Source organism: Clupea harengus, chromosome 19 (genome assembly GCF_900700415.2).
Source record: "Clupea harengus chromosome 19, Ch_v2.0.2, whole genome shotgun sequence".
NCBI lineage: Eukaryota > Metazoa > Chordata > Actinopteri > Clupeiformes > Clupeidae > Clupea > Clupea harengus.
In genome coordinates, this window is record NC_045170.1 from 25,541,804 (window position 1) to 25,562,527 (window position 20,724).

At 46.1% G+C, this 20,724-nt stretch overlaps 1 protein-coding gene across 4 annotated transcripts in view; it reads right to left on the reverse strand.

Moving 5' to 3' along the window:
- rnf19a (ring finger protein 19A, RBR E3 ubiquitin protein ligase) overlaps window positions 1–20,433 on the reverse strand; it is a 31,025-nt gene extending 10,592 nt beyond the window's left edge. For all 4 annotated transcript variants that reach the window (XM_012836088.3, XM_012836087.3, XM_012836086.3 and 1 more), the window contains exons 1-2: window positions 20,228–20,433; window positions 5,491–6,436 (exon numbers count right to left, since the gene is read on the reverse strand). In XM_012836088.3, coding sequence (XP_012691542.2) covers window positions 5,491–6,436; window positions 20,228–20,258 — 977 coding nt within the window. In that variant the 5' untranslated portion in view covers window positions 20,259–20,433. The remainder of the gene's footprint in view (window positions 1–5,490; window positions 6,437–20,227) is intronic.
- Between the last annotated feature and the right edge of the window lie 291 nt (window positions 20,434–20,724).

Consider the following 20,724-nt stretch of genomic DNA (forward strand, 5'->3'; position numbering starts at 1 on the left):
TGTTTGACAATACAGTTATTGTTCCCCTCAACACAAACCCGAATGAGCAGTCGGGAGCAGAGTGGTGATTAAAACTCCCACAGATTAGAGATTGGGCACCTCACCAAGGGCTTTGAGTGTGTGTGTGTGTTCTTCTGAATAAAAGGTGTGTGTGTGTGTGTGTGTGTGTGTGTGTGTGTGTGTGTGTGTGTGTGTGTGTGTTTTCTTCTGAATAAAAGGTGTGTGTGTGTGTGGGTTGTCCAATTCTGTCTGGAGCTTCAGCAACTATAGACAATATCCCTTTGAGAACAACACACAGTACAGCACTGATTTAATGCAACTTAGACCTGTCTTCTAAGCTCATGTTCCAGTGTGTCTGTTAGTGTTTTTCTCTCACACACACACACAAATACCTGACACACACACACACACACACTTTTAACAAAGCAGGTCATCAAGCTGAAAAAATATCTTTAGGAAACTTTTGGTGTAGCTGGCTGACTGAGCTGTGTGGTATTCCGAGAAACAGCTCAGGTGATTCCACTTTAGTCAGCACGTCTCGGAGACAAGCTGCAGGCCGTGTGTGTGTGTGTGTGTGTGTGTGTGTGTGTGTGTGTGTGTGTGTGAGAGAGAGTGAGTGTGTGTGTGCGCCTGCCCCACCCAAATCACACGGGTATGGGACGAGACATTTGCAGGAGTAAACAGGGTTCTCTTCCATGCCTAAACACACAAACACGCCGCCCCCTCATCTTCACCACGGTGGCCCACCGCTGGTCATTATCTGAGGACTAACTACAGCTTGTCACACCTAACTGATCGTGGCCACTTACCCAGGATCAAATCGCCACTCCTATTCTGACGGCGCTGACGAGATGGAGACACAATGTGAGCCGCTCTTGCCGCCACTCCCATTCTTTGCTTGCAAACACTCTATTGCACTAAGAATAGCTCAGAGTGTGACAGGGCCAGCCTCAGATCAAGCTGTACTTTCAGCTGAATATGAAAACAACCATCCAAACAATTGGTCCGTCTTTGTCACATTTAATCTTTGGACTGCATGCGCTAAAAGGCTAAATTTATCTTCCATCAGTTCTGTAGCTTTGGTGGGTGGGTGCAGCTTAGAGAAGACAACCCTGCAGAACAGACGGCCATCTCCACTCTGTCTGTCTGTCTGTCTGTCTGTCTGTCTGTCTGTCTGTCTGTCTGTCTGTCTGTCTGTCTGTCTGTCTGTCTGTCTGTCTGTCTGTCTGTCTGTCTGTCTGTCTGTCTGTCTGTCTGTCTGTCTGTCTGTCTGTCTGTCTGTCTGTCTGTCTGTCTGTCTGTCTGTCTGTCTGTCTGTCTGTCTGTCTGTCTGTCTGTCTAGTAATATGCTTCAAGCTCTTGCACGGACTTCCAACTGGTGGGCCAGCCTGGCTGCCAACTGAAGAGCCCCCACTGCAGCACCAGCACACGAGAGAGAGAGAGAGAGAGAGAGAGAGAGAGAGAGGCGGAGGGAATGAAAAAAGGAAAGAGTGCAGAGTATGTACACCTGTATGTGTGTGAGCGACAGGCAGACAGTGTGAGTGCAGAGCGACAGGCAGACAGAGAGACAGTGTGAGTGTGAGCGACAGGCAGACAGTGTGAGTGCAGAGCGACAGGCAGACAGAGAGACAGTGTGAGTGTGAGCGACAGGCAGACAGTGTGAGTGCAGAGCGACAGGCAGACAGAGAGACAGTGTGAGTGTGAGAGACAGGCAGAGAGATCCAGACGGAGGGGACAGACAGCGGAGAGAAAGAAAGAGTGTGAGCGCCTGTGTACATCCAGGCTGCAGCCACCCAGTTTGATGAAAAGAGGCTTTATGCACGCTGACGGCATCACCAGAGCGGAGTTGACAGCACCAATGTTAGCGTTAGGCCCTCTCACCAGAGAGCCTAGAATTCTAAACCGCAGGCCCATCCAAACCCTCGCCAGCCTGTAAACACAAACATAGCCCTGATGACAGAGGCTGGACACACAGGCTGCACACACAGACAAGAGAAACAGAGGGTCTGTGTGTGTTTGTTGAAGCAGTGGACCTTTTTAGAAACACACAATAGAAGATAGCCAGCATAACAGATCACAGCCACTCATCTTGATGATCGTGTCTAATTCTGCCTCCATGTGTGCACATTTGCACATTAGAGCTCCCTATCTGGTGAGTGCATGCATCTTTAAGTGTTCAGAGTTGGGAGCATTTATGCATCCGTTTGTGCAGTGTAGGTGAAAATGCGAGTGTGTGTGCGTGTAAATCACAATTGTGTATCTTGTGTGCTAGGACTCCTGATTGCATCCAAACAGTTAGTGGAGGCCCAGTTCAGCTAACGTTACCAGCTTCACACCACCGATGGGGGAGTGTTAAGGCCATAGTACCCCGTCTTTTACCAGTGTCATCATGATTCCACATCAGATTGCTACATAATACAAGAATTGCCAGAAATCTGTATTTTCTGCCTTCACAACACATGTAAGTAGGTGATGTGAAATAGCTGTTAGAAGTGGTGAAATGTCAATTAAGAGCACTGCGGCACAGATCATAGCCTATAGCCAACTATGTTGTTAATGTCATTTGATAGATGTTGCGTCAACCTAACACTACCTGTATTGTATTTGCATGCATTTTTAGACAAAGCTGTTATTTGCAAAAAGTATGGCCAGAAATTGATTTCTGTGGATTTCCACATAGTTAATGATCTACGATCCTGTCTGCGTCACTGGAGGCCAGATTTGTGCCGTTCCTCCTGCATCTGCATCTGCCCCACCCCCGCCTCCACCACCACCACCCCCGCCTCCACACAGCTGATGACCTCCGCTCCTGCTCCTGCCACTGGAGTACAGACTATATGTCCTGCCTTCTGCACCACCACCACTGGTGCTATCTGCAGTATTCCACCACACCATCAAAAACACTTTGGGCAGCAAGTACTTACAGATAGTGCGCTTTAAAAAATAAAATAAAATTAAAAATATGTGTGTTCGGAAATCAAACTGTTAAAGTTAATGGTCCACTTGTGTAAAACTTGACATACATTTTCCTAATTTTAAAGGAGTTTATTGTAAAGTCACTGCTTTTGTATGTTGAGTGTGATAGTTTTCCTCTCAAAATGAGTAGGCCTAACTGAGATAATGAAATCACCCCGGCGTCATTTTGGCGGATTGAATGTGAAATGATTAACTTCTTTGACCGCTCTGAACGGCATGGGAGCTGTTGAGAGGGTGGACAATGACACCATACATTTTAAGAATGAAGGCATTATGTCTATGCTTTACATCAATAATGTCTTATGACTCGGCCTCCCACTACACTGAGTAACATCTATAGCATGTTAGCATTTCAAATATCCAGCCAGTCCTAACTAGACTAAGCTAAGCTAGCTAGCCATGCTAGCAGGTTTACATGAACAACAGCAGCAGTATGTTAACTAACAGACAGAAGCAGCTGATTTTTTCCTTATTTGTTTTAATTTGTGAGCTGATTTTGCCGAAATGAAAGACTTGGGTTTAAAGTGATCACAAGCACTTGCTGATAATGATAAATGGCTCCTCAATGAGATCAGTGGGGCATGGTGGGTTTACTCCCATCTCAATCTAGTGAATGAAGCCTCCCCTTCTCCCCCTCTCTTCTCAAAGACAGGAATCTTGTGTTTCACATTCCCACTGGAGCCGTTAGCAGGCAGGGGATGGATGAGCTGTTTGACCATACCGTTCTGATGCCATTCCCGTAAGACACCGTTACAGCATAACAGTAATAAATACATGGCTCTCAGTCTGAGGGGGAATAGAGTATACTGCCCAGGAGTCTGTGTGTGTGTGTGTGTGTGTGTGTATATTTATTTTTTTATTTTTTATTTTTTTATATATATATATATATATATATATATATATATATATGAGAGATCAAATTAATTCACAGCAAAGTTTCTAAATACCTTGGGGCATTTTTTTTTTTTCATTGCTCTGCAAATGCTGACTGTGACAAGTGAAAGTTTCACAGAGGCACAAACATGCTCTGGGGGACCCAGAGAGTCAGAGAGCGTTCCTCCTGCTCCTGCTCCTCTCCACACCTCCACACCTGTGCATCAGAGAGCGTTCCTCCTCCTCCTCCTCTCCACACCTCCACACCTGTGCATCAGAGAGCGTTCCTCCTCCTCCTCCTGCTCCTCTCCACACCTCCACACCTGTGCATCAGAGAGCGTTCCTCCTCCTCCTCCTGCTCCTCTCCACACCTCCACAGAAGTGCGCTCTGACACCCAGAGAGCGTTCCTCCTCCTGCTCCTCTCCACACCTCCACACAAGAGCATCAGAGGTGTGGTCTGACACCCATGCACAACCACATCAGTGCGTTTCCCATGACTCATCATAGCTCGCGTCTCTCAGTCACTTAGTCTTCGCTCTTAATTCACATAACGTAGAGAGAATATTTCAAAGTTTTCTCTGTCCCTTCATAACCGTTTACTCCTCTACCTAAATAGTGATAACTTCCTACCTTAAAATACCGTTGCCGGTAATCTAATCAGCTATGATTCGCTGGAACATGAACGAAACAAAATGTTATCATCGGGTCTCCAGTAGTTTTATGCCCATACTAATAAAAATGTGCAGTTGCAGTGTAAGTTGCCTGGGATGAAGGCATCTGCTAAATGAATAAATAGCATGAATGGTTTTGTTTTCTTTTGACCCTGAGCCAGTGCTTTAAAACTAGCATGCACACACACAGTAAACACACACACACACACACACACACACACACACACACACACACACACACACACACACACCCGTGAGGACACAACATGTTGGTGCTGCGCAGACCATCCTGGCATCCTGACACAATCTGACTCATGCACACTGTGTGCGGACCTAAACCAAGTGTCCACGTGAGTATACTTCAGACAAGCACAGTTATTCATCCGTTTAGTAATCAGAAGGTTGCTAGTTTGATTCCCTGTCGAAGCGTCCTTGAGCAAGACACTGAACCCCTAAGTGCTCCTGATGTGCAGTGTGCCATCAGTGTAAATGTAAAATGTGTATACATTGTAAGTCGCACATATGTAAGTCGCTTTGGATAAAAGCGTCTGCTAAATGACTAAATGACTAAATGACTAAATGAAATGAAAAATGAAATGGTGCAGTTTGTTTGTCTGTCTGTCTGTCTGTAGGATATTTGGAACAACTACAGGCCTCACCGGGTGTAGCATGGGCCAATGAAGAACCCATTCAATTCTGGAGTGGGGTGGATACACAAATGAGTTTTCACTTGTGAGATGGGGCATGTGGCCTTGGCAGAGGTCTGCGCTCTCCGAGTACCCTTCTAGTTAGACACCCACATGGGATTTGCGTTGGCCTAGAGGCATTTTAATTTCAAACCCTCACAGCACCTTTAAAAAAATGTCAGACAAGTTGGCCTGCCAAGCAACTAATAAACCATCAAACAGTTGATGTACCCCTGTGTGTGTGTGTGTGTGTGTGTGTGTGTGTACGTGCACGTCCACTCACCCACAGTCCGGTGCTGGGCACCAGCGGCAGTCGGGGTCAGCAGCCAGCCAGCGGCGCAGCATGAACTCCTCGTACTTGTCCATGAGGGCGCGGTCAGCCAGGATGGTGCGGATGTCGTGGGGGTTGAAGCGCTCCGAGCACTCAGGGCAGGTGATGTTGACGCGGCTCTCGCTGATCTCGATGCGCAGGTACTGGCGCAGGCAGTCTGCGCAGGAGCGGTGTGGGCAGGTCATGATGTCGGGGAAGCGCTCGCGCGTGTGACGCAGCAGACACAGCGGGCACTCCAGCAGCTCCCCTGCCGATGAAGATGACGACGACGACGAAGAGCTCCCAGACGCCACCCCGCTCGAAACGGCATCTTGAAGGCCGCTCTCCGACGCCACGAGGTCGCCGCCGGCGTGGGAATCGACGGCGCCTCCAGGGACCCCGGGACGGGACTTGCGTTTGGGGTCTCGTTGGCGACGGCGGAACAGGCCGCGCAGGGACAGGCGGCGTTTCTTGGGCGTCTTCCTGATCGAAGGCAGACTCACGGAGGAGCAGGCCGACTGCAGGTCGCGGTCTGAGCCCGCATGATGCTTCTTAGTCTGGCTCTGCAGGTCCTGGTCTGAGCCTGCCTGCTGGTCTGAACCCGACGGCTCCTGGTCCTGGTCCTGGAGGTCCTGCTCTGATACCCTGTGCTGCAGCCGCACACTCATCTCTCCAGAGGGACCACGGTGAGCCGCCTGCGGGACATCTGGGTAGAGCGTGAGGGAGGAGGAGGGGTAGGAGGGCGAGGGAGAAGAGAAGGGGTAGAGGGGGTAGAGGGGCAGGGCCCGGAGCGGGGAGCGCAGCGCGTTAAGACATGACGGCAGCCGTCCCAGGCCCACGCGCCCACCTGCACGCACCTGCTGGGGGGCAGCCAGCTGAGTCAGGGAGGGCTCCGAGGGAGACGGGCAATCCCCAGGCTCTGAGAGAGAGAAAGACAACAACAACAACAACAAAATACATCAGACGCAATCTCATAACCTCCCAGTTCCCCAACCAGACTCTTGAGGAACCAAACAAATTTGAGTAATATTTCTTCCCTGGCAGGGTGAAGATCACTTTAAAAACGTCTCTTCATGTCACTTAGAAGAGGCAACGAAGATGTTGCTAACATTTTGGTTTCCCAGAACTGTGGCACGGGGACAAACACTCTGATGACGCCACCAGGAGACTAAAATGCTAAAGGCTAAAGTCAACAGGCCTGCAGCTGGGCCAGGAGCATCCGTCACGCAGCCCTGATCTCCTCACCTCTTCAGTGAGGGGAAGGACGCCACACAGGGCCAGCATTAATGAACACAGTGAGAGCAGAGGAGAGGGAGCCTGGGCCAGAGGAGAGGGAGCCTGGGACAGAGGAGACGGAGCATGGGCCAGGGAACACTGTGCTCTCCTGGAGCAAATGAGCAGACAAACTATCACACACACACACACACACACACACACACACACACACACACACACACACACACACACAGGTCTCCTGGAGCAAATGAGCAGACAACCTCTCACACACACACACTGTGCTCTCCTGGAGCAAATGAGTAGACAAACTATGCTGAGTGTCAGCGCTTTTCCACACACACACACACACACACACACACACACACACACACACACACACAATTACACCCTTCTTCACACTGGTAATTGTAGTCATGTGAAAATGTTTGGACCAGCTTAAGTCTGCCCTCACACAAGAGCAGGAGAAAGTGAGACTAACATCACTGAGAGAACAGACAAAAATAGAAAGAGAAATTAAAAGAGGGAGGGTGGGAGAGGGTGGAAGACTGGATCACACACACACACAAAAAAACAACCCACTAAACTCTGATCAGATCAGGGGAGCAAAGTGACATCACCATCCACATCAGCATACTGTCAACCACTCCTCATATCAAAGCAAACAAATGACACGGTCCACACCCACAGAAAGTGAAAGAACTTGGTAGGAGTTATGAAAAAGGTGGGTTAGCTCGTAGAGATGGTTCTGCTCTAGAGGGGCCCTCTCCTTCACAGGCTGTGGTCAATGGTTCTGATCTAGAGGGCCGCTATCTTCCACAGGCCGTGGTCAATGGTTCTGCTCCCCTCCACAGGCTGTGGTCAATGGTTCTGATCTAGAGGGCCGCTCCCTATCACAGGCTGTGGTCAATGGTTCTGATCTAGAGGGCCGCTCCCCATCACAGGCTGTGGTCAATGGTTCTGATCTAGAGGGCTCCTCCCTATCACAGGCTGTGGTCAATGGTTCTGCTCTCTTCAACAGGCTGTGGTCAATGGTTCTGCTCTCCTTCACAGGCTGCGGTCAATGGTTCTGATCTAGAGGGCTGCTCCCTATCACAGGCTGTGGTCAATGGTTCTGCTCTCTTCAACAGGCTGTGGTCAATGGTTCTGCTCTCCTTCACAGGCTGTGGTCAATGGTTCTGATCTAGAGGGCTGCTCCCGATCACAGGCTGTGGTCAATGGTTCTGCTCTCTTCAACAGGCTGTGGTCAATGGTTCTGCTCTCCTTCACAGGCTGTGGTCAATGGTTCTGATCTAGAGGGCTGCTCCCTATCACAGGCTGTGGTCAATGGTTCTGCTCTCTTCAACAGGCTGTGGTCAATGGTTCTGCTCTCCTTCACAGGCTGTGGTCAATGGTTCTGCTCTCCTTCACAGGCTGTGGTCAATGGTTCTGCTCTCCTTCACAGGCTGTGGTCAATGGTTCTGCGGAGTGCTGCAGAGTGCTGCTCGTGTGGATGCACATGTCACTTAAAAGCTGCCAACAGGAAGCACTAGGAGAGGTGTTACCTCTCATCACCTTCACTCCTGTATGCTCACACACACACACACGGATTCTTTTTTTCACACCCGCTGGTCAAAGCACACAGTAGCATTTGTTCTGCTGTGACAGGAGGGGTGTGTGGAAAATATCGCCTCTTAGTAATATGCCTGACCAAGTGAACCCCCAACCACCCACCCCCGACACCCTAGACATCATACACCACATGCCTCCAACTCCCCCTGGAAGGGGCTACAGCCTGTGAGGCCTGCTGCAGGCTGTTTGAGAGGGACGAGAGGGGTGTTTAACTGGGTCTACTTCAGCTGGTCTGAGCCGTGTGTGGAACACGTGCACCAAGCCTATCAGATGCCAGCAGATGCCTCAGACTCCAGCAGCGCCACACTCCCAGGTTAGAGAGGAAGGCCAGCCAGGCAGAGAAATCAGGGGAAGTGTCAGGAACATGGAGGTGGAAGACATTGCACTAATTATGAAAAAAATGTACAGCAGAGCAAGAAGGGGTTCATTTGAGGACTCCAGATAAGAATGATTGAGAGAACAGTGACCTCTGATGGCATCATCAGGCCACAGCATTTCCTTTTGTTCCTTAATGCATAAGCCTTGTGATGAGGGAAGTGGGGGTTGGTCATGTCTGTTTTCGTGGTCCTCTGTGTTTATGGATTGTGTCGGCTGCTCGCTTCCAAGACAGCAGGGAGCTTGAGTGAGTCAGGTGTGTGGACTGAATATGCAAACGCACCGAAATATGGAATCAGTGAGAAACAAGATGAGCAAGTTCTCCCAACACAAAGAAGCAGGCAGAGACCATCTGGTGTTAATGTTTGAGAACTCTGCTGAGGAGAACTAAGTGCACACACCCTCGATTGAGATCCATGCTGAGGAGAACTAACTGCACACACACCCTCGAATGAGATCCATGCCTGCTCAGCACCCTGCTTTTCAGTACGTGGGTCATGGCAATTGGACATCGGGGCTAAGCACACAACACAGCCATTACAAGACATTAGCAATCCCTCCACGGGGGAGCATCTCCTCTGCCCTTTCCACCTGAACTGAGAGCTGACTTAGGCCCCATGCAGACGGACTCTAGTTTGCCTGAACCCGGGTTCATTTTTCACACCTACCCACTTTTTACATCGCGTGCACATGAACCCAGTGAATCCGATTGACTCAGCTGTAGTACATCCCCCACGCCTGTTGGTGGCGCTTTGGTGCGACAGACAACTGAAGAAAACGGAGAAGAAGACAGGAGCATGCTATCAAAATAACATATGACAGTAGTTGAGCTCCAACTAGCAACGTTTAGCTTAGCCGCATAGCCTACATTTAATCTGCACAGTAACACATTATGGTGGTTTATAAAATCAGTGGTAAGAGCAGACTGTAGGTTAAGCGAAAAATAATTATATTTGTTATTGATAATAAAGAGTTTAGAACAGTGCAACAAAGCAATGTGCAACATGACATGTCTGAGTTGTTTAAATGCCTGTGCTTTATGGAGATGCTGAGCTTGAGCAGGAGAGACCACAATGCAAGTGCTGTGGATCCTGAATGTTTCATGGTTTACAATTGCTTCCAATTTCATGGTTTTATTACTAACAACAAATGTAGGCTATTGTTGAGGGCTTTGTCCTTCACCAACTGTAGGCTACCTCTGAAGTAACGTTAACGCTAGCCAGTAGCTATTGCTATCGTTGTCTGACAGGACTAAAGCTAACATAACATTCATCTGTTTTGAAACTTCCGTCTATAATAAAAAATCTTTTCACGTCAGATTTGCTCATATAGGCTATTGCTGACACTTTTAAAAACTGTTTTTTGAAAAATGGTCTGATGCAAATAGATTAAACAGTGATAGATTAAAGTGTGGCTTGTTAATGTAATCCAGTGTTTCCCCTACCGTTATATTAGGGGGGCGCCCCGCCCCTCCTGGAAGGTCAAGTTAATTTTGTTCAATTTTATTTTCTATAAAGCGCCAGATCACAACGGAAGTCATTTAAGATTAGCTTTCCTATAGAACAGGTCTATAGCTTGTTATTTTATTAAACAAAATAAATAGCCTTATGTTATTTATCTTATACGACGGCATGTAATTCTGCTACATTTTTGTAGTCCTGGTAATCTTTTGTTTGGCATATTGGTGAGGTTATTAAAAGGACCATTTCTCAATCGTTTTGTTCTTGATGAATTAATGCTTGTTTATTAATCAGTTATTTTTCAACAAATAATTCAATTATAATTACAAAGAGGACAATTCGCAACTTTATATCCCAACTTTCACTTGTTTTCGGCAATTTCATTGCAAAAAACACCTACAAATAAAAACTTTCATTGGAACTTTTTGGAAAAGCTCCTGCGAAATCAGGAATTTTAGGCCGCAAATATCTCAAAACATTTTCTTCCAGAAGGCCAAAAAGGTAAACTGCAGTGACAAAAGCTGCACACTTTGGGGATAATTGTCATAAAAAGACATGTTCCGATGTTTAGTTCAATGTACAGTTAAAATAATTGTTCAGTTGTTATATTGACTGCTGTCATTAAAAGAAACACATGAACACCATGATTCCTTTAAGCGTTTGTGTCGGTGGCCGCGCCGCGCACCGTGCCTCCCCCCCCCAAAGCTGTAAACCTAGGGGAAACACTGTAATCCCTTTCCTAACAACAGATAGATACATTTGCATTAATCCCGTTAGGGAAATTCACGTGGAAAAAGAGCAAGGTAATAGGAAGAATATTTTTTTTTTAAACTGGAGAGCTGTTATAACTGGCTGCCAAACTCACTGCGCCATGGCAAACTATTCAGTTATTAAATAATGCTGGTTGTGTCCGTTGTTCTGGCTGGTCTAATGATGCGATCACGTGGGGCAATCCGATTAGGTATGCGGATAGCGTGCAGACGAACACCAACAGCAATCGGATTCGGAGGTTACTCACTTTGGACCCCCGATTCGAGGGAGTGCGGATACAGTGTGCGGATACAGTGCGTTCGTCTGCACGATAGGGCTATCCGGACTCGGGGTTCACCGGGTTCAGACAAACTAGAGTCCGTCTGCATTTTATTTGGGTGAAGACTTATGGTAGTTCCACCTCAACCAGGACCTTGGCCAGGACCTAGTCTCTGCCCTGATGATTTTTCTATTTCTCACCGTGATGCGTTTCACATGGAGAACACACAATGCACATCCCAGAGGTGCTCATTCAAACTGGATGCTCCCTGAACACCAAACATCTACAGTGGGGAAACTCACGTGTGTGTGGTCCTGCGATCTAATTAACGCAACGCTGCCATTAACACTTCTCTGCAGGGTCTTCAGGACCTTCCTTTGGGTCCATAAAGGCACTTCTCTCCCACAATAACTTGCAGGTCTATGCTGCCCACAGGTCAATGATCTACTGGTTATTTAGCAAAGCACCAATTGTCAGTGTTTGTTTAATTTGTTTTCTTTACACAGACCATAAGAAATGTGGACCAAATACAAACAAATGATGGGACACTTGGATTAGTGTTGTAAAAGAACTACACACCAACGTCAGCTGAGCTTGACTCCATGCAGACGACTACATGCAGAGATCAGCTGTGGTGCTTTAAACGCCCACGCAAAACACACCTACATGCTTTTTCCAGAGAATGATTGACCTCAATTTGAGGGGTTTTTCCCCTTGGAAAAACAGCTGCCTGCGTGTGACGAAACATGAAGGCCAAGTCAACACTACTTCGGCATGGAACAGGTTAGGCCACGCACTGATCAGCTACTTGGCCAGTCCAGCGAACATCCAGTCCACACAATACCTCATACAAGGAAATCATTTTGCCTGGAAATGCACTCAGCAAATACAGCCCAGCAGTATAAACCTATATGTGTGTGTGTGTGTGTGTGTGTGTGTACGCAGCCCACACACACACACACACACACACACACACACATCACATGAGGAAGAGGAAACTTTTACAGTGTCTATGCAGCAATTTTCAGAATCCACAAAGCCACGTGAAAGTCCAGAATTCTTGAGTAATTACGAAGAGCGGAGGAAAAAACACTGCAGTCAGCTGAGGAGCGCAGCGAGGTCTGGCACAGACACAGAAGTGCATGTTTATGTGTGAGTCTGTGTGTTTGGGGCTGCCAAACCACTGACACAAAGGGCTGAGAGGGGGGGTGGGGTGGGGGCCCGAGAACAGACACTGCATTCCCTCCTCCCAAGCGGAGCGGAGTACACACACACACACACACACACACACACACACACACACACACACACACACACACACACACACACACACACACACACACACACACACACACACACACACACACACACACACACACACACACACAGGGCAGAAGATCCGGAGTCTGCAGGCCAGCTCACAGCACTGCGAGTGCAGGGAACATTTGAACACAGAGCTGCTCCTCCACACAGAGGCTGGCGAGTGCAGGGAACATTTGAACACAGAGCTGCTCCTCCACACAGAAGCTGGGGAGGCTGTACGGAGGGGAACCCGGTCCAAAGAACACTGAACGGAGCCAAAACACAATCAGATGAAATGAACTGGGAGGCAGAGGCGGAGCAGTTAAGGCCTTCATATCCAGAGATCCAAACCGTCTGCATAGTACTCTACTCTACTCTACTCTACTCTACTCTACTCTACTCTACTCTACTCTACTCTACTCTACTCTACTCTACTCTACTCTACTCTACTGCCATGTTATACCCCCCCTCCCCCCTTCCCCCCCCCCCCCCTTCACCCTTTGCATTCCACTCATCTGTTCTCTCCCTTCCTCCATCCCGATTCCTTGCTCTCTCGCTCTCGACTAGGTGGGAGAAAGAAATTCTACCAGAAGCCAGGAATTCCTGCACGTTGGCTCAGTGTCTGTGCAACAGTTTGAATTCTTACAAGAAGAGTGTCGATGATGTGCGTGAGCATGGAGCATGCACATATTTGCATATGACCAAAGTGCTGTATGGGGTTGCTGGAGTTCACGTCAGGCCTGTGAGGGCAGTGCTGTATTGTAGCTCCATACCTAAATGCCTCATTGTGCTGTAGGGGGAAACTCCTCCCAACCTCCTGAGTGTGCAAGCTTTGTTAGGAGCACTACAAACACAAGTCCAAAACAACAGACACACCTCAACTTCTCAAGGCTGCCGCCAGCCACCTCACCACACAACAGGAAAATATCCACAAGTTTCTCTGCACAGACACAGAACTCAAAGACACCTCAGACAAACGCACTCCTGCTAGCTGTGGCGGGTTTTCAGCAATGTGCTTAAGAATGGCATTTCCTGAATAGCATTCCTCCCTCTCAGGGCCCACTTCCTCATCATGACCAGGCAGATTTCAGTGCCGGCTCTCAAGACTCCAAACACTGAAGAAAGTACCCCGGACGCCAGCCAGGTCCCTCCTGCTTCCTGTGGGCTCCAGGGCTCCCTTCACAGCAGTGCTGGGTGGACGCTGACGGAGGGCGAAGAGGAGAACAAACAAAACTGCACCACTCTGGGTTCTGGCAGAACACTCAAACCAGTCAGCTGAGCACCAAATAAACCCCGAGCTTCTTCCACTGTGGAGTTGCTGTGCAAGGAGCCGTGAGTTGTAGGTATTCAGTCGTGGCAATTTATGCTGCATCTCTAAACTGCTCAGAGCAGGCTACGTAACCCGTTTACGGAATGTTACCCTACATACGCCCTTTGCCCACAATCTTGGAAGAAATAGGGCGCACAGACACTCCACGGAGAGGTGTTCAAAATCCTTCGGCTAATCTCAATGATGAAAAATATCAATTATCTTCTGAGGGAATTGATCATCTTTGGCAGCTGCTAGGGTCAGATGTCTCCAATGGCACTAGCTGGAGTAAAGTTCTCACTGTTGAATATGTAACCTACCTTGCAGAGACTTCATGAATTCCATTGGTAATGGTGAGCATCAGAGAAAGAATAGGCTACAGTATGCCGTGCAGTTGGCAAGGTGGTAGCATAATTGCTCTCACTAATCTGCTGGACATATTTGTGGTGTTCCCTGGCCATTACACCACTCTAAAGATCAAAGAGACGTTTTATGCTACAGCAGGTACTTTGCAAAATAAAAATACTTGGGTCTAATTCTTAATATGCATATGGGCTAGCCCTATACAACACATTTTGGTCTAATTCTTAATATGCATATAGGGCTAGCCCTATACAACACATTTTGGTCTAATTCTTAATATGCATATGGGCTAGCCCTATACAACACATTTTGGTCTAATTCTTAATATGCATATAGGGCTAGCCCTATACAACACATTTTGGTCTAATTCTTAATATGCATATGGGCTAGCCCTATACAACACATTTTGGTCTAATTCTTAATATGCATATGGGCTAGCCCTATACAACACATTTTGGTCTAATTCTTAATATGCATATGGGCTAGCCCTATACAACACATTTTGGTCTAATTCTTAATATGCATATAGGGCTAGCCCTATACAACACATTTTGGTCTAATTCTTAATATGCATATGGGCTAGCCCTATACAACACATTTTGGTCTAATTCTTAATATGCATATGGGCTAGCCCTATACAACACATTTTGGTCTAATTCTTAATATGCATATGGGCTAGCCCTATACAACACATTTTGGTCTAATTCTTAATATGCATATGGGCTAGCCCTATACAACACATTTTGGTCTAATTCTTAATATGCATATGGGCTAGCCCTATACAACACATTTTGGTCATAGGATGGGCTGACTGCAGCCTACACATATACCCCCATAAGTGTGCCATCACAAGAGGCAATCACAAATCAATTCCAGCGATAAAAAACATTACATAGAGATACTGAAAATAAAATAAAAACAGAACAAAAAACTAAATGTTATAGATGGTAGAGGTATATTGATCAAAGGGTGGTTAACAATGTATAAGGGGCCTTCCCTTATAGAGGGCATGACGGGCATAGCCTTATAGAGGGCATGAGGGGCGTGAGGGGCGTACCCTTATAGAGGACACAAGGGGCATACTGGAGCAGCTCAATGGTATCCCTTTCAATCGTACATAAGGCAGGCATGTGAGCCACATACAAGGCAATACAACATTGGTATGCTATTGCCCTGCACATAAGGGGTAGACATTGAGCTGCCACCAGGGTCAGACCTGACTGCCCCCTGGACCCTTCCATTATAGGGCATCCTGTGTTGTCTGCCATGGCTAACTCCTTTGCCTGTGGAACAAGAAGCAGGAGGGGGCCCTCCTCCAGTCTTCAAAAGCTCAGCCGTTTTTTCAGCTTCCTGTCACATGAATAGGCTACACAACACATCTGCCCCCAGCATTAATGAGATAATGCACAGCCTACAACTTGATATCAAATATTCTATTCAATCCTGACCTGCAGGTGCACTTTTAACTGTGGCTGCAGCTGTAACAATTGTTAGAATTAAGTTAAACTTGCACAATAGTACTCCATACGTCCCAATGCAGACTAGGGAGTAGACATTCATAAACAGAGAGTAACAAGTCCATTTCAGAACTCTAGCCCATGTGTGGGCTATAATTAAATGATCCTAATTGTTTTCACGTATTTAGATAGACTACTGCACATACCTTACATAATCTTAAATAGACAAAAGATAAGACAAAATAGGCTAGAGAACATAACAAAGAGGGGAATGTAAAAATAAAATGATCTCAGCTCCAACCTGACAATGGCAAACGCTTGCTTGACAGATAGAAGCAAATTTGGAGAGGCATCACGTTCTTTCAAATCCGCTGTGTGGGAACATTTTGAGGATTCAGCATTCAATACGATGATGATGGTAAGAAGAGTACATTCTTTGACATTGCTTTGCCACGGTTGGCTACTCGAGTGGACACTTCTAACATCACCCGGCCATATCCAAGGTGGAGCAAGGACAGTCAATTCATTACCGAAAACACAGCAATCTCCCGCTGCCGCCAACAACAACAATGTGACAAATAAAAACAAACAGAAAGAAACAGAAAGAAAGGGCACTTGGAGAGTGCAGATCTCCCCCAAGGCCAAATGCCCCATCTCACAAGTGAGCCCTGTGGGTCAGATCGGCTCCAAAATTGAATGGGTTATTCCTTGGCATGCTGCACTCTTCCACCAAGTGTCATGGAACTCGAGAGTGTAGTTTTGGCATAATCCTACTTCCAGACAGACAAAGTAAGAATCAAACTGCGTCTGAATAACCTCCCTGGAAGAAGTAATAACGAAAGCAGAGGGAGTATTTTTAGCCAAAGGTTTGCAGCCCTATTTGTCGACCCTATTTTGATTTCATTTTTTTTTCTTAAATATAAAAAGATGCCGAAACCATACCGTTACCCAAAAACCATGACACTGAACTGTAGGCCCACTGTACCATTGCATCCCTAATGGCAAACGCATATAAAACTCCAATTAAGTAACACCAAATCAACATCTTTACCACTGTCATCTTTACCACTGTTTATCAACGCTCACTTCCCTTGATAACCCTGAGTAGGTTAGACTCTCTTTGGAGTACAGCCCTCAGGATGTCCACCTCTTCAAGGGGATGTGTGCTTTTTAAGTGTCTGTTCACGGGTCAAGGTCCACTGAACTAGTAGATCAGCATACACCTGCTAAGAAAGATTCCAGACTCACCCATGAACTTTTAGGCTGACTGCAGGCCACAGGCCTTCTTGAAGTCTGAATACTGCCTGGAATGCATTTTAATGCAAAAACAGCCGTGGATACGGTCACTCATATGACGATATTTGAAGGCAATATCTTCTCCCTGGGGATCTACCTGGGATCTACCTGAGACCAAGAATGAACTGTGCTATTACCATACAGAAAAAAAAAGATACACCTCAAACCAACCCCAGGATAGCGCAATGCAGAGATACAATGCCATGGCATTCATTGGCAATCAGGAAAGAGTTCTTGAAGCAACTGCCATCATACTAAAAAAATTCAAATCCATGTTAATAACCATCATCAAACCTGGCTGTTGATTGGCCAAGCCTGACAAATGACTGTCACGCTGAACTTTGCAACAGGAATAAATGACACGAGTGTACACCAGGTCACTCCTTGGCCTTACACAAATAGCTGTGCAGGACCAAGATTGGCCAGGTTGAACAGCAATGGCACATTAGATAAGAGGTTGCTGCACAGATGACTGGCACAGGCCTGTTTTAACATGCTCTGCTCAGGAGGCTTAGCAAACCATGTGGTGTAAAACAAGGATGGCACTAATAAGGTCTTGACCCCAGCAGACATGGACTAACTTAGAGAGCCCCTGTGAACATAATGTTTCTCCACACAGACACTGATCTGATGAATGGTACAGTCTACAGGGGTCTTAATCACCCACCCCTTTGGGGCCTGGTCTCAAGTAGCTTTAAGGAAACATATTTCCACATATGTTGGATGATGCATATTAAGGTGAAGAAGTGTGATATTCCTCAGACAAGAACAAAAGGGGTGTTAAACACAGGACATAACTGTTGACACCATGCATCTCCACCAGCTGGTTGCTGGGAGTTTGGCCCCCACCCACAACCCCCAACAATAACAAAACACCAGAGCGTGTTTGGGAATTCCAAGTGAAAAACCTGGGAGGGTTAACTCGGAGTAAGCAAATGGTAAACTGGGTAAGTTAACTCAGAGGAAGGTAAACCTCACAAGAGACGAGCCCTAAGGGTTTGATTTAGTAAGGAAATTAAGCCATAGGACTCTTCTATTAATCAATTACTCAGAGTTAACCAACCCAGGTTTGTCACTAAACCACGTACTTGGAATACCCCCCAGCTGTCTGGAGAGATCTCCACAAATCAAGAGTACCCTCTGTCTTGCGCACGTACTCACACACACACACACAGCCCATCTGTATGGAGTTCTGCCTTGCTTAAAAGGCTATCAGTCTGCTCATCTGGGAAGGGAATTATGCATAAGGAAGTATAAAGGGTTCAGTGTTTTCAGACCCCACAAGGAGAACAACAAATTCATGACTGATTAAAGGTCAGCAAACAGATCAAGAGTGGAATGCCATACTAACAGAGCAGGACTACTTCAGAGTACATCTAACTCAGGGTAATCCTCGGCTTAAGAGAGGGATGTAGAAAATGTTATCGAAACTAACAAGTTCCAATCAGCTTGTGTTATATACGCATCCCATTGGCACACCCGTCCTCAACATCGGTCGTTCAGACCTAAGGCTTTACTGTGCAGACTTTGGGACATTAACACTGATCCGTCCCTTTGGCCAACAATATGGTGAGAGGGAAGGTGAGAAAATATCACAACGCCCACCACGGCCGAGGAAACTGCGTTAGTCATTGAAAACAAACAAGTTAAATATGGCTCAGGAGCGGTATGTCGTTCCGTTTCAACCTCAATCGTTAACGCTGACATGACACGTTTTCGAGAAAATGGTCTTAAGCGAGGCTTTCCGAAACCAATAACTGCAATACTTTCGAAATGTCAAGAGAAAAGCTGAGGGTGGGTTGCACATGTAGTAAAAATTAGACAGCTAGCTAATGTCGGAAAAGTTTATAAAAAAGCAAACTGCGATTGCCTGGAAAACTATAATACTAAACTTCTATCTAGATATCTTCCTTCCGAGATAACGTTACACCTAACCTTTAACGTCAGACCACTTTTAGGCTATGAAAAAGCAACATGAAGAAGCAAAACTTGAGTTCAAGATCTGACGAGGTTTATTTAACAGTCTTAGTATAATAGAACAACGTTTGTGCAAGCGCTGAGCCGGTATGTCCAACATATAAACAAAGTTGGACATACCGACATAAAACCGCCTAGCCGTAGGTGAGAAACGACCCCATAAGCAACTTGATAACATCAGTCGTGTGAAACTAACGTTATAGCTAGGTATCTATCTGGCTAAGTTAGCTTGCTAGCAGTAACGTTCGCTTACCTAGTCCGATAGCTAATTGTCTTATGTTGTAGCCAGCTTAACAAGGTTTCTTACAAAAACAGATGCACAAATGAAACGCACGCAAATTACCATTAAAAGCGAGTATTCCTTTTTTCATAGAATCCTTTCAAGTAATGACGTTACCTAAATATTAAGTCGCGTTAGCTGGCTAAACTGACAGCAAGCTGGTGGAGGTTAAAAAAATGTTAACGTTAGCTGGCTAGCTAGCGATCTAACGTTACCAAACGTCAGTGACTAAGTTTGGGATACGTCTGTTCATGAACGTCAACTGTCCACCTACTAATATCCAACAAATAAACATTAAGATGTCTTAGTGTAAACAGATCTTTAGAATAAATATGTGCTATGTAGCTCAAATTAACAACATAACGTTAGCTAACGTTAATGTTTGTAGCGTTTCTAGCGTAACGTTAATGACACGTCCACAGTTTCTGGCAGGCTATGATAACAAATCACAGCCGGTTGTGGTATAAACCTTGACATGGGAATGATACTTACTCAGAATCAGGGAAGCCTGTTCAATAGTTTATGAAGTTAGGATACTACGAGATGGTAGTCCGACATTTCGACATAACAAACAAAACAAAGCACCGTGAGCTGTTAGCTGGTAAACACAAGATCTACCCCCACCTCTGCCGAAGCCAACAAAGTCAAGTACCACAACGGCAGAGCTATGGTCTGCTAGACTGAGAAGAGAGGCCATTCGCCGGATTCAACTTGCTAGCTACCTGTCGTTATCTAAATAATGTGTTTACTTAAACATCAGCGATTGGGCTAGTTAACCACCAACGCTTGTCCCAAGAAAACAGCAGCATCTGGGAGCTGTCTGCATGCGAAGAAACACTCAAACAAGTTACCTTTCATAAGGCTTACGTTAACTTTCTAGTTATGGGAAAAAGACATGAACGTTAGCTAGTCAACTAGCTAACAATTGTATTCACCTGAAGTCTAGTCTTCAGTGGTTAGCCGTTTTCTGTTGAAAGCTGTGGAAGCCCGATAGACAATGACGCTAAACCAACATACCTTTTAAGTCATCCGTGTAACAGCATTTCATTCCTAGGACAAAAGATGCCGCGTACAGCAACCCGAATAATATGTATTTTTTTAAATTCCGCTTGTTTTACCCGTGGGTAACTATTATTTATTTTCGCAAAACTTCTAGCGTTTCGGCACCTCCCTGTCCCGCAAGCCTTCTGCCTCACAGAAACCACCCTCTCCGATTCCCTTTTACAAATTAGTTCAAATTCTCTCGCGAGAACACATATTGGCAAGGGACAAATTCGTATTATCGCGTGATAATGAACAAAATGAAAGTGTTTAATTCCTGTGTCTGTTTCCTTCTTTCTTTTTTGTTTCAGATTTACTAGTTTACCCTGTTTAATGAATGGCATTAAGCAACCAACTCTCTATGCTAGTATTTAATTATATTAATATTAACACATATTAATCAACCACACAAACCGAGTAAGAGTGTAAATCTACAAAAGTTTACATAGAGCTGATAAAAAGCAGACATATGC